Source organism: Vombatus ursinus, unplaced genomic scaffold (assembly GCF_900497805.2).
Source record: "Vombatus ursinus unplaced genomic scaffold, bare-nosed wombat genome assembly UNPS02014799.1, whole genome shotgun sequence".
NCBI lineage: Eukaryota > Metazoa > Chordata > Mammalia > Diprotodontia > Vombatidae > Vombatus > Vombatus ursinus.
This window is the reverse complement of record NW_020954577.1, coordinates 31277080-31290025: the sequence shown is the minus strand read 5'-3', so window position 1 is coordinate 31290025 and position 12946 is coordinate 31277080. Positions and strand designations below refer to the sequence as shown.

The window sequence follows — 12946 nt, the reverse complement described above, 5'->3', positions numbered from 1 at the left end:
TTATTCAGAACCTTCTTCCTCTGCCAATCATGCTGCAGGCAGCAAAGCTGCACTCGATGTCCTGACACATGGGCTTGTGACATTGATAAAAGTTTGAGAGACACAGTTTCTGGGTAATTTAATCATTTTATTAATAAGGCCAGCAGGTTATTAATAAAAGAGTGGTCATTTGGCCATTTTTTTACACCAAAAACAGTCATGGCAGTGGGCTCACAGTTTATAGACCAGTAGGGGGTGATGTCACCCCTGGACAGAGAAAATATCTCTATACCAGACCACCCCCAACTATACCAGATCACTCCCAGCCTTGGACTATCTAGACAAAAGGATCTGTCTCCATCCAAGTACGTACACCATGGACTTCCCCGCCTTAGATTAAATTCCTTGAAAGGTTGTGTGGGGTCTGATCAAGATAGAGGAGAGTCAGTGCAAAGTCATTATCAGTAATGTCCTTCTGAAGAAAAACTGAACTCTTAAAGTGAAGAATTTAGAAGGGGAGAGCCTCTGAATCTTCGTGTGTGTGTGTGTGTGTGTGTGTGTGTGTGTGTGTGTGTGTGTTTTAAAGAACCCAACATCCATCTGGTGCCTTTTCTATCCACCCAAAAGTCACTTGGGGCAGAAAGCTAAGCTAGTGAACTATGAATTGCATAGTGTGGGAGGAGGCTTAGATGCTTGAGATCCAACCCCCAGGGAAATCAGTGTAGGAGGAAAGGGAGTCAAAAAGTGAACAACAGAGGAAAATAAAGGGGAAAAGACTGAAATTTTCATACCCAAAATCTCAGGAGGAAGAATTTTAAAAGACATTGAGCATAAGCAAATAAATAACAGGAAAAACACATTAATAACTGAAGGAAATATGATCCCCAGATCTCACAAATGAGTTCAGTCACCTATGGATAAATACTGTAAAACGAAGGAAAATGATTTAACCTTAGATGAAGCAGAGAGCTCTCTGGAATTTGAAGAGAACGTAGAACCACAGCATGCTTTTCTGAGTGGCTGAAATGAGAATTGTGAGAGCAGAATTTATGGTCTGCAATGAAGAAATAATTGGCAGAGTAGAAAAACTGGAATCTGTGATGGAAAGTCTCACCAAGGAAACAAGAGAGGACAACTGATTAGGCATTCAGATGCCCAGAAGTGAAGGGCAGTCTAGAAGAGAAGTTTAAAAAAAAAAGTTCTCCATTCAAGTAAAACTTAGGATGTTAGAAATAACCCTAAGATTCATAGGTCTCCCAGAAGAGCATGTCAGTTCAAAAAACCTGGACACCAAAATGCAATAAATAATTCAAGAAAACTTCCCAGAACTTCTGAACATAGAAGATGAAATACCAATTGAAATAATGCACAGATTGCCTCCAGGAAAACAAAGAAACCCAAAACTGCAAACTCCTAGATACAAAGTGGTTAATTTTAACAATTCAATAAAGAAACAACAAATCCTTTAAGTGACTAGAAGATCCTTCAAATATTAAAGAAAAGAAATTTGAATAACACAAGACTATTCTGTACCCACTAGAAAACACAGAAGGGTTTAAATAATGAGTTCTGAAGAGAAATAGAGCTCAGGATACAGCCCAGGTTTACCTACCCTGTGAATCTAAGCCTAAGCAAAAATGAAAAAATATGGATGTTCAATAATAAAAAAGCATTCAAAACATTCTTGGAAGAATTCTACCTAGGGTCATCTAGGTGGTACAGTGAAAAGAGCTCTGGCCTTGGCATCAGGAGGACCTGAGTTCAAATCCGGCCTCAGACACTTGACACTTACTATCTGTGTGACCCTGGAAAAGTCACCGATTGCCTCACCAAAAAAAAAAAATTCTACCTAACATCCCTTGTATTTGCCCCCTTCTCTCCTCTGGCAGTGCCATCACCCTAGTCCAGGCTCTCTTCACTTCACACCTAGACTGTGGCAGTAGCTTTCTGTTGTTCTTTCTGCCTCAAATCTCTCCCCACTCCAATCCATTTTCTGTTTAGCTGCCAGATCAACCCAAAAAGCAGGTGTGACCGTGTCACCTCCCTACTCAATAAATGCCAGTGGCTCCCTATTACCTTCAGGATCAGGTACAAAAGTCTCTGACATTAACCTGGCCATTTCCTGCCTTTGCACTCTCTTTATACTTACTGCCCACGAGTTCTTCTCTTCAGGGACCCTGGCTTCATTGCTGTTCCTCACACAGAACACGACAATTTTCAACTGCCCTTGGAAATCATATCCCTCTCTCTTTTATGTCTCATTTTATATTGTAGCGAATCATTATTTTTGTGCTTCTATTTATTAGGAAACCTTGTATAAACCAAGCATACCCAAGAGATAACTCCTTTTTTGAGAAGAATCTTTGTAACTAAACATTGCTCTACTGATTACTTCATTTTGTCAAATAATATTGATAATATTTATTAATATTAATATTTAATAAAATGTGTTAACATTACTAAGCTAACATTTATATATCACTTTAACATTTACAAATTATTTTACCTATATTATCTCACTTGATACAACAACCCTGTGAAGAAAGTGTGTGGGGTGTTTGTGACCCCCAAAATAATCAAACCAGAGACTTTTTCTTAAGAAAGGCAAAAAGGAGTTTTATTGCTTTCTCATAAGAAAGGACGCACCCAGCATGCTCTCAAGATGGCTCCAGCCGGGGTGTGCCAGGGAGCGTAGATCAAAGCCAGTTTATGTAGACCCTAGGGCGGAATCCCCACCCTCCCACTAGCTCCTCTTCCCATTGGCTGGGCTTTAGAGCTCACAGTCTAAGCGCGGAACCTTATCCCCAGCAACAAGGTTTGCAAAAAGGTGGGAAGCAAGGAACTGTTGGTTCAGCAGGAAAGTAAGAAAAAAAGGAGGGGAGAGCTGGAAAGCCTGGAATCAATAACCTAATCTCCCCCTGTCCTGTTTTCTTATCAATTCTGTGGGAACCAAACTGTTAGCATTCCTCACAAAAGTATGATTGTTATCTCCATTATATAAATGAGGAAACTGAGCCTCAGCAGAGTAAAGTAGTTTGCCTAGGATTATGGAGCTAGTAGATATCTGAGGCAAGATCTGAACCAGTTCTTCCTGGCTCTGTGACCTGCACTCTGTTTAGGCCAAATGACAAATGTAGCAGTTTCTTGTACTTTTTACACATTGTTCAGTTAATGTTAACATATGATTTGCTACAGATAATGATTTATGAAATCTAGCCTGTGCTTTTCTTATTTCTATTAAGGACAACACTTAGGACAGGTACATACAATGCTCCATATTTGTTATCTAAAATTATGTTTATATGAATACTAAAATGTGATATTTTTTCTTGCTTTTGGTCTTAGGGGAAAGATACAGTGATCACAACCATCCCATTTGCCAGACCACAGGATTTAGGCCCGTCTATTGCTATTGTTACAAAAGTAAACCAGATTCAAGACCATCTGCTGAAGAAACAAGATATAGAACTCTACATGCATCTGAACAGACTAGAAATCGCTCCACAAATATATGGATTGTAAGTGTGTGACTTTTAAAAGTAATCATTTTATTTTGGATTGATAGTAAAATCCTGTGGTGGACAAATTTTTCAAAAAGAAGAGAAGGCAATTTTAAATGTTTGCTTTAGTCCTTTCATAACCTTTGTTTTGTTTGAAAGAACAGTGTGCTCAGGCAAAAGAACAGGTTGGTGGAGTCCTCCACACCCAGGAGTTTATTTACAGATCTAAGAGAAGTTCCCCTGTGATAAGCATACGTACAGTGCTACTTTTTGGTCAGCTGGCCTCATCATCTAGGAATACAAATTGTGTTTTTGCCCAAAAATCTAATTTTTAAAGCCATAGAATAAACGTACATACAACTTGCATTAGACAAAAAAAATCAATAAAACTTTTTTTTAACATGCCTGGAGAGATTTAAGAAAAATGTTTCCATGTATTAGATAGGTGAGGACATGGTAATTATATGCAAAGACTTTTTTTAGTGACTTGCCCAGGGTCATACAGGTAGCGAGTAAGTGTCTGAGGTTGGATTTGAACTCAGGTCCTCCTGACTGCAGGGCCAGTGCTATATCCACTGTGCCACCTAGCAGCCCACATGCAAAGATTTTTAATCCATTCTTTTGTCTCTACCTCTGATGGCTCTAAAAAGGGGCCAAAACAAAAAAGGCCAGAGGATGGTTGAAAAAAGGGGGTCATAATTAAAAGAATTTGCTTTGTATGTTCCTGTTTGGTTTTGTTGAAACTAATAACTCAAGTCCTTTATAACTATAAGACCATGAGCTACAAATCTGTAAGGTTCCATTAACTGGGAACCACTGAAATAGAATTCCTTACTGACTGAGAAGGAGGCCTATGACCTTACTAGCATATGGCAGGACAAATAGGAAGAGAAATGATAAAAAGGGGTATTTGTCCTCTTTCCTCTAATAATGCCTCTGTCCACAGTCTCTGCTCCTAACCTTGATTCCTATATGTATGCACATGTAATGTAACAAGAACACCTCTGTTTTGTAAAGTGCATGAGGCTTTCAAGAATACCTTTCCCACAACGGCCCCATAAGGTTGTCATTGCAGATATGAATGTATCTTTAGATGAGGAAATGGAAACTTAAAGAGGGCAGGTGACTAGCCCAGGGTCACACAGTTCATTAGGGTTAGGGTTGGGGCTTGAAACAGAGGCCATCCTTCTGGTCAGAAGGTCAAAATAAAAGGTTTTTGTTTTTTAAGTCCAAGCCTTAATGCCCCGTTGGAGATGTTCTGAGAATAAGTCTCATAAGCGTCCTTAGTGTTTCCATCAACACTTGTGTGCCTGGTGAAGCCTTGAATTAAGAGGTGAAAGGTCCTGGAGATCCCTGGGCATGGCATGGCATGGCATGGCATGCCCAGGTCCTTCTGCAGGCGGCCAGTTCTGCCACATCCCCTCATCTCTGAGTCTCAGATTCCTCACCCAAGAATTGGAGATGCTATTACCTACACTCAAGATGCTAATACTACCTATACTATTATCAATAAAGTGTTTTGCAAAATAAAAATTAACATAAAAATGTGAGCTATTTGCCTATCAGAGACAATGTGCAGAGTAGATAGAGGGCAGTGCTCAACAGGAAGAAGTCCTTTCTCTAAGTGCTGCGTTGAACACAAACTGGCAAAGTCAATCAGCCTCTAAGTGCCCCAGCAACTCGATTCCACTATTAATTAATTGCACAATAGTTGCTGCTGTGGTTGGGATAGGTTCCCCATCTGGAGATGCCTATCCTGATGGAAGCACTGATATCGATTCCCCACTACCCCTGATGAACAATATGTCTTGTCATTCTGATTCTAAATTTTTCCCATCTGTGCATCTTGGCTCAATCTCCTAATCTTGATAGCGACTCCATTTTCTTCAGTGGAAATGGGTATGATATAGCCAGTAATAAAGAACAGGACCCCACAAGCCATATGAATGTAATGAGTGTGGAAAAGCCTTCAGTTGGAGCTCTAGGCTCCTCCGACACCAGAAAATTCATACTTCAGAGAAGCTTACTGCATTATAAATTCCATGATGTCAGGGACTTTTAAGATATCTCTCAGTTTTGAGAGGTACAGAATATAATAGTATCCTGCACAGAGCAGTGGCTTGGTTAATTTTAACTGATTGTTTTCAATGTGGAAAATTCTTCAATCAGCTCCAACCTCTTTAGCGAGAGGATCTTTGGAGACGGATAGAACATTTTGTTTTTACATTCCATATATTTACAGATTATATCCACTTTGTGAGAAGTTTCTTGTAACGAAGTAAAATAGTTCAGTAAAATTAATGATAGTGACCTCAACTGAAAATTTATGCAACTTTTCATATCTGTAACATTCTTCCACCTCTTTATTTAAAAAAAAAATGAACAGAAATAGGTTTTCACTCCCTCCTATCCCCAACCCCACTGAAAAATTAAAAAAAGGAAAAAAAATTAAATTTTTTGTGACAGTCATGCATAGTTCAAGAAAACATATCACCCCAATGTCTATAAAAAAAAGGACCCCAAAGCTAGTTTTTGTATAACCCACGAGCCTACACTTTAAAATAAAGTTTTATTGTATTTAAAAAATGTAAAAACTATTCTTAGCTCAAACTGGATGGTGCCCCACAGGTAGCTTATCAAACCCTGATATACAATATTATTCATTAATGTAGTACACAGGTTATTTTTAGCATATCTGTTTAAACCTATGCCTAAGTTATATACTTTTGTGTAAGTAAAAAATCAGCACTTAAGATGTTAAGTCTAGTTCTTTTTGTTGGTAGTTAAATTATTATTAAATGATTATACTATTTGATAATGGACTCAAATTCTGCATTGATTTTCATTATTTGCTTAGAGAATAGATGTTCACTTTATAAAAGATAAAAATGCAAATTCATTTGATTGTCATACAAACTGACTTAATGAGGAAAGGACTAGAGCACTCTGAATCTGTCAATTGATAACCCTTTGATCTTATCCTCAAATATTCAAATGGTTCTGCCGTTTATTTGACATGGGGATTGTCTCGACAGCATAGATCATGATCCATCCATGCCTGCCTTTGCTGTGTGATTCTTGTTCATGTGCTCCCATAAGCTAACCTAAGAAAATTCATCCAGTGTGCTGGAAGCCTTCCTCACTTTCTTTTGATTAGGAAAATACCAATGAATCACACAGGCTGTCTAGTGATTATTCTTTTTTTCACCTAGAGAGAATACATCTTTTTTGCTCAAGCATTTCTTTGGTGACATGATTTATTCTACTTTTCCCTCTTAGCTCCTTATTTGCAATGTCTTTTCTCCCTGTCCTGCCCACCATGCCTTTTGGGAGATTTTTAATTTCAATACTTTAGAGACTAAGAATATTGACATTTTAAGTCTCTGTTTTAAAGAGGCACTTGGAATCATTCAAAGAAATTTGCCGTTTCCCTAATATAGCTAGTCCTCTTTCCCTTTCCTTCCCTTTAATAGTAGATAGATAGATCTTGAACAGATTAATGAATGAGCTTTATAGTTTGTACCTCCAGATGTATATCATAATCTTCAAAATAAACATTCTTGTTCCCTTATTTTTTTTCCTGTATGGGTAGTTAGGGAAGAGTACTTATGTATGTCATTTAGAAAGGGCTACAGTGTTGTTGGAATTAATATAATTAACACAATGTCATGCAAAAACAGTAGCACCAGGAGCTGTGTGGTATAGTGGAAAAGACACTGTGTTCAAACTACCTCTGATATTTACTCCTTGTGTGACCTTGGGTAAATCATTTTATTTCCTTGGCCCTCAAATTCCTTGTTGATAAAATGAAGCTGGTCAGACTAAGTCTCCTCTAAGGTCTCTTTCAGCTCTAGTTCTATGATCCTGTGATGGATGGGAAATCACTCTTTGTCTTGGACTCTGCTAGATTTCCGCCATGTCACCAATCTTGCCAAGCACGTCCCCTTTTTACATCTTGCTTCATATTGATAATCACAGCCATCAATAATGATTGTATCTGTTATTATATGTGTGTACGTATGTATGTACACATGGTTCTGTCTTAATAAATTCAAGAAGAATTTGAAATACATATGAGACACACCTTTAGTAGAGGAGAGCTTTTAAAGTGGCCTATTGTGTTACCAAATCAAGTGATTTTCTTACAGCCTAAAAACATTTAAGCACAGTAAGATCTTGTATGCTTTACATCTTTCAGTCAATTGTGTGGTAAATTGTCCACTGTGGAATTTTGCTAAGAAAAACCTGCTTGTTCCTTTGTGATTCAGCATACCCTCAATGTGTGTATAGATTATTCTCACAAAGATTTTCTTAAGTTGGAGAGATAGACGCGTAGATAAGTAGTTTTTGATCTTCTTTTGGTTGCTTTTCTTATATTTCCACCTCTTTAGTTTTTTCCCCTCCTTCAGATAGCCTAAGGATTTCTCAACTCCCTCAAAATTTTATCAACAGCGTAAGAGGTTAGCTGCTTTGCCCGTTTTTATTCTTTTATTGCCATTTCCTCTGCCTTTATGATAGGATCCACCATCCAGGACTGATGTTAGGGACCACATATGATAATGGTTCCCTTGTCCTTGATGCTGAAAAGACCATTATAAAATATCTGCAGATATTTTCCATATTTCATTTGTTTATTGTAATCTCAGTTTTGTCCTTAAATACCCCTGGGATAATTTTGCTTAGTTGGTTCTCTCACCATGCTTTCTTTAAATTATTTTTCCCAACACCACTTCTTGCTGTCTTATGAGGCAAATACTGCTCATAATATTCCACCATTCTTTTCTATGAGTTTTTGCAAATGAGTTTGCAGTCTAAATCTCTATTAACCTTGGCTGCCATAACTTTCTGCTTGGCAAGTAAGTTAAATATTTTCTAACTGAAGAAGTTTTTAGGCAATTTTTGTTCTCTTCATTTTGATAAATTAATTTATATCAGTTTAATTTCTATGTGGCATTGTCATAAACAGTGTGAGTAGACTTTCCCCTTTCTATGTCTTATTTTTCAGTATCGAACCTGGTAAATAGATTAAGTATATCTAGGTTAAGGCACTTTATAGGTTCTTTTGGTCTACTTGTTATAGCAATTGGTTTGTTGATTATATACAGAATTGTTGTAACCAGCATTATACTTGCCTCCATTCATTTCCCATTTTAAAATAGCTCAAATTGGAATTGTTTTCATTGCATGCCATATCTAAGAGATCTGAATATACAGACTCCCAAATCAGCAAGAAGTCATTTCTTTGCTTTTCAGATATAATCAGTTTGATTTGTGTTATGCTTTTTGTTTCATTTAGGGTGAAAATAAGATCGATATGATTCAGTTTCTCCAGTAGTATGTCTACACTGTTGATGGACAGAATTGTAGAAATGAGTAGGTTAATGGTAACGCTCCAAAAATTGTAATACTTAGCATCTTCTAACCACATTTGACTCCATTTTGACACTATTATTGCAGAAACAGGAAGCCTTGCACAGCTGATGGCCATTTCATATTTTAACTTGTTTCCTGGGCTGTAGAGACCACAGATTTAATCACCAAGTGGCCCAATTCCTGATGCTGCACTTCAGTATACTTAGGTGGGCTGCTCCTTGGAATGCAGACATAGTCAGACGTGTACTCAGTGGATTAACCTATCATCAGTTATTACTACCCATTAACTACTTCACTATGTATCACATGGATTCACTGTATTGGCAGAGGTCTCAGGGAGTTACATAGTTTATTCCATTATTTTTTATACCCAGTTTCCTTTGGATTAGCCAGCCTAGGTTTTATCCTTAAAATTAAAGGATAATATCTGGGGAGAAAATACACAGCCTTCCTCAGAAAAGCATTCTCATCAGTTTGAATTCTTCTCTTTTCTATTAGAACAATTGTGAGATTACATTTTATCAATAAAATGTTACCCACTATTGACTAATAAGAGGATTTTTCTTTCAGTATATTTTTATGGCTTAATTTTGAAAAACTATATGTTTTTAACATCTTTGTTTAGCATTTTTTTCTTTTGTGCTGATTTTTTTAAAACATTTTTAAGTTTAGTAGTATTTTATTTTTTCCCTAGTTACATGTCAAGAAAATTTTTAGCGTTCATTTTTACAAGATTTTGAGTTCTAAATTTTTCTCTCCCTTCCTCCCCTTCGCTCTTCTGAAAATGGTAGGCAGTTTGATATAGTTTATACATGTGCTGTCATGTAAAAATACTTCCATATTAGTCACATTTCTGAAAGAAGAAACAGATCTAAAGGGAAAAAAAACACAAGAAATAATAAGATAAGAGAAAAAATATGCTTCTGTCTTCATTCAGAATCCATCAGTTCTTTATCTGGACATGGATAGCTTGTATTTTTACAAATTTTACTCACTTCTCTATATATTTGAGAAATGAGGCCTCTATCAGAGATACTTGCTATAAAGATTGTTTTCTTGGCTTTCTGTTTTCTTCCAAATCTTGATTGCATAGGTTTTGTTCGTACAAAAGCTTTTTAATTTAATATAATCAAAATTATCTGTTTTACATTTTGTAATGCTCTCTATCTCTTGTTTGGTCATGAATTCTTCCCCTCCCCATAGATCTGACAGGTAGACTATTTCTTGCTCTTCAAATCTGCTCATGATGTCACCCTTTATATCTAAATCATGCACCCATTTTGACCTTATTTTAGTATTTGGTGTGTGATGTTGGCCTATGCCTAGTTTGTGTCCTATTGTTTTCCCAGCAGTTTTTTGTCAAATAGTGAGTTCTTATCCCAAAAGCTTGGGTGTGTGGGTTTATCAAACACTAGGTTACTATGGTCATTAGCTACTGTATCTTGTATACCTAATCTCTTCCGCTGATCCACCACTCTGTTTCTTAGCCAGTACCAGATAGTTGTAATAATTACTGCTTTATAATATAGTTTGAGATCTGGTACAGCTGGTGCCTTTCCTTTGTATTATTTTTTTCATTAATTCCCTTGATACTCTTGACCTTTTGTTTTTCCAGGTTAATTTTTTTTTCCTAGCTCTACAAAATAAAATTTTGGTAGTTTGATCGGTGGGGCACTGAATAAGTAGATTAATTTAGGCAGAATTGTCTTTTTTATTATATTGGCTCAGCCTACCCATGAGCGATTGATATTTTTCCAGTTGTTTAGATCTGACTTTATTTGTGTGAAAAGTGTTTTGTAATTGTGTTCATATAGTTCCTGGGTTTATCTTGGCAGGTAGACTCCTGAATATTTTATGTTGTCTACAGTTATTTTAAATGGAATTTCTCTATCTCTTGCTGTTGGACTTTGTTGGTAAAACATAGAAATGCTGATAATTTGTGGGTTTATTTAGTATTCTGCAACTTTTCTAAAAGTGTTATTAATTTCAAGTAGTTTCTTAGTTGATTCTCTTGGATTTTCTAAGTATAATGTATCTTTTTTTTAAACAATTTATTTATTTGTTTTTACTTTTCAACATTCACTTCCATAAGATTTTGAATTTTAAATTTTCTCCCCCTCACTCCCCTCCCCCTCCCCAAGACGGCAGGCAATCTGATACAGGCTCTACTTATACATTCATATTAAGCATATTTTCATATTAGTCATGCTGTAAAGAAGAACAAGAACCAATAGGAGGACCACAGGAAAGAAGAATCAAAACAAAACAACAAAAGAAGAGGAGAGCAAATAGTATGTTTCAATCTGCGTTCAGACTCCATAGTTCTTTCTCTGGATGTGGATAGCTTTTTCCATTGTGAGTCTTTTGGAGTTAAGAGCTAAGTCTATCAACGTCAGTCATCACGCAGTGTGGCTGTTTGTGTATAATGTTCTCCTGGTTCTGCTCACTTCACTCAGCATTAGTTCATATAAGTCTTTCCAGGTTTTTCTGCAGTCTACCTGCTCATCATTTCTTATAGCACAATATTATTCCATTACATTCATGTACCACAACTTGTTCAGCCATTCCCCAAGTGATGAGCATCCCCTCAATTTCCAGTTCTTTGCCACCACAAAAAGAGCTGCTATAAATATTTTTGTGCAAGTGGGTCCTTTTCCCATTTTTAATGATCTCTTTGAGATACAGACCTAGAAGTGGTATTGCTGGGTCAAAGGGTATGTACAATTTTACAGCCCTTTGGGCATAGTTCCAAATTGTTCTCCAGAATGGTTGGATTAGTTCACAATTCCACCAGCAATGCATTAGTGTTCCAATTTTCCCGCATCTTCTCCAACATTTATCATTTTCCTGTTTTGTCATGTTAGTCAGTCTGATAGGTGTCATATGGTACCTCAGAGTCATTTTGATTTACATTTCTCTAATCAATAGTGATTTAGAGCATTTTTTCATATGACTATAGCTAGCTTTAATTTCTTCCTCTGAAAACTGTTCATATCCTTTGACCGTTTATCAATTGGGGAATGACTTGTATTCTTACAAATTTGACTCAGTTCTCTATATATTTTAGAAATGAGGCCTTTATCAGAGACACTGGCTGTAAAAATTGTTCCTAAGTATAATGTATCGTCTGCAAGGAGTGATAGTTTTGTTTCCTCATTGCATATTCTAATTCCTTTCATTTCTTTTTCTCTTTCCTTTTTTTTTGGTAGGGCTGTTGGGGTTTTGACTTGCCCAGGGTTACACAGTTAGTTAAGTGTCAAGTGTCTGGTCTGAGGCCAGATTTGAACTCAGGTCCTCCTGACTCCAGGCCTGGTGCTGTATCCACTGTGCCACTTAGCTGCCCCCATTTCTTTTTCTTTTCTTCTTGCTATAGCTAACATTTCAAGTACATTATTAAATAATAGAGGTGATAATGGGAATCCTTTCTTCACCCTTGATTGTATTGGGAAGGCTTCTAGCTTATCCCCATTAGAGATAGTACTTACTGCTGGTTTTAGATAAATATTGCTTGTCATTTTAAGGTAAGCTCCATTTATTCCTATGCTTTCTATTGTTTTTGATAGGAATGGGTGCTATATTTTGTCAAAGGCTTTTTCTGCATCTATTGAGATAATCATATAATTTCTGTTGGTTTTGTTATTGATATGGTCAATTATGCTGATAGTTTTCCTAATATTAAACCAGCCCTGCATTCCTGGTATAAATCCCACCTGGTCATAGTATATCATCCTTGTGATATATTGCTGTCATCTTTTTGCTAGTATTTTATTTAAAATTTTTGCATCAATATGCTTTAGGGAAATTTTTCTATAATTTCCTTTCTCTGTTTTGGCTCCTCCTGGTTTAGGTATCAGCACCATATTTATGTCATTAAAGGAATTTGTTAGGAATCCTTCTTCACCTGTTTTTCCAAATAGTTTATATAGTGTTGGGGTTAATTGTTCTTTAAACGTTTGGTCGAATTCACTTTTGAATCCATATGATCCTGTGGACTTTTTCTTAGGAAATTCATTGATGGCTTGTTCAATTTCTTCTTCTAAGATAGGTTTGTTTAAGTAAATTATTTCTTCTTCTGTTAATCTGGGTAATTTATA

The 12946-nt window shown here is 36.6% G+C and overlaps 1 protein-coding gene across 2 annotated transcripts in view; it reads left to right on the top strand.

Moving 5' to 3' along the window:
• Positions 1-12946, top strand: part of TBC1D5 (TBC1 domain family member 5) — a 421860-nt gene that overhangs the window by 217040 nt on the left and 191874 nt on the right. For both annotated transcript variants that reach the window (XM_027872233.1, XM_027872232.1), the window contains one exon: positions 3325-3497. In XM_027872233.1, the coding sequence (XP_027728034.1) occupies positions 3325-3497 (173 nt within the window). The remainder of the gene's footprint in view (positions 1-3324; positions 3498-12946) is intronic.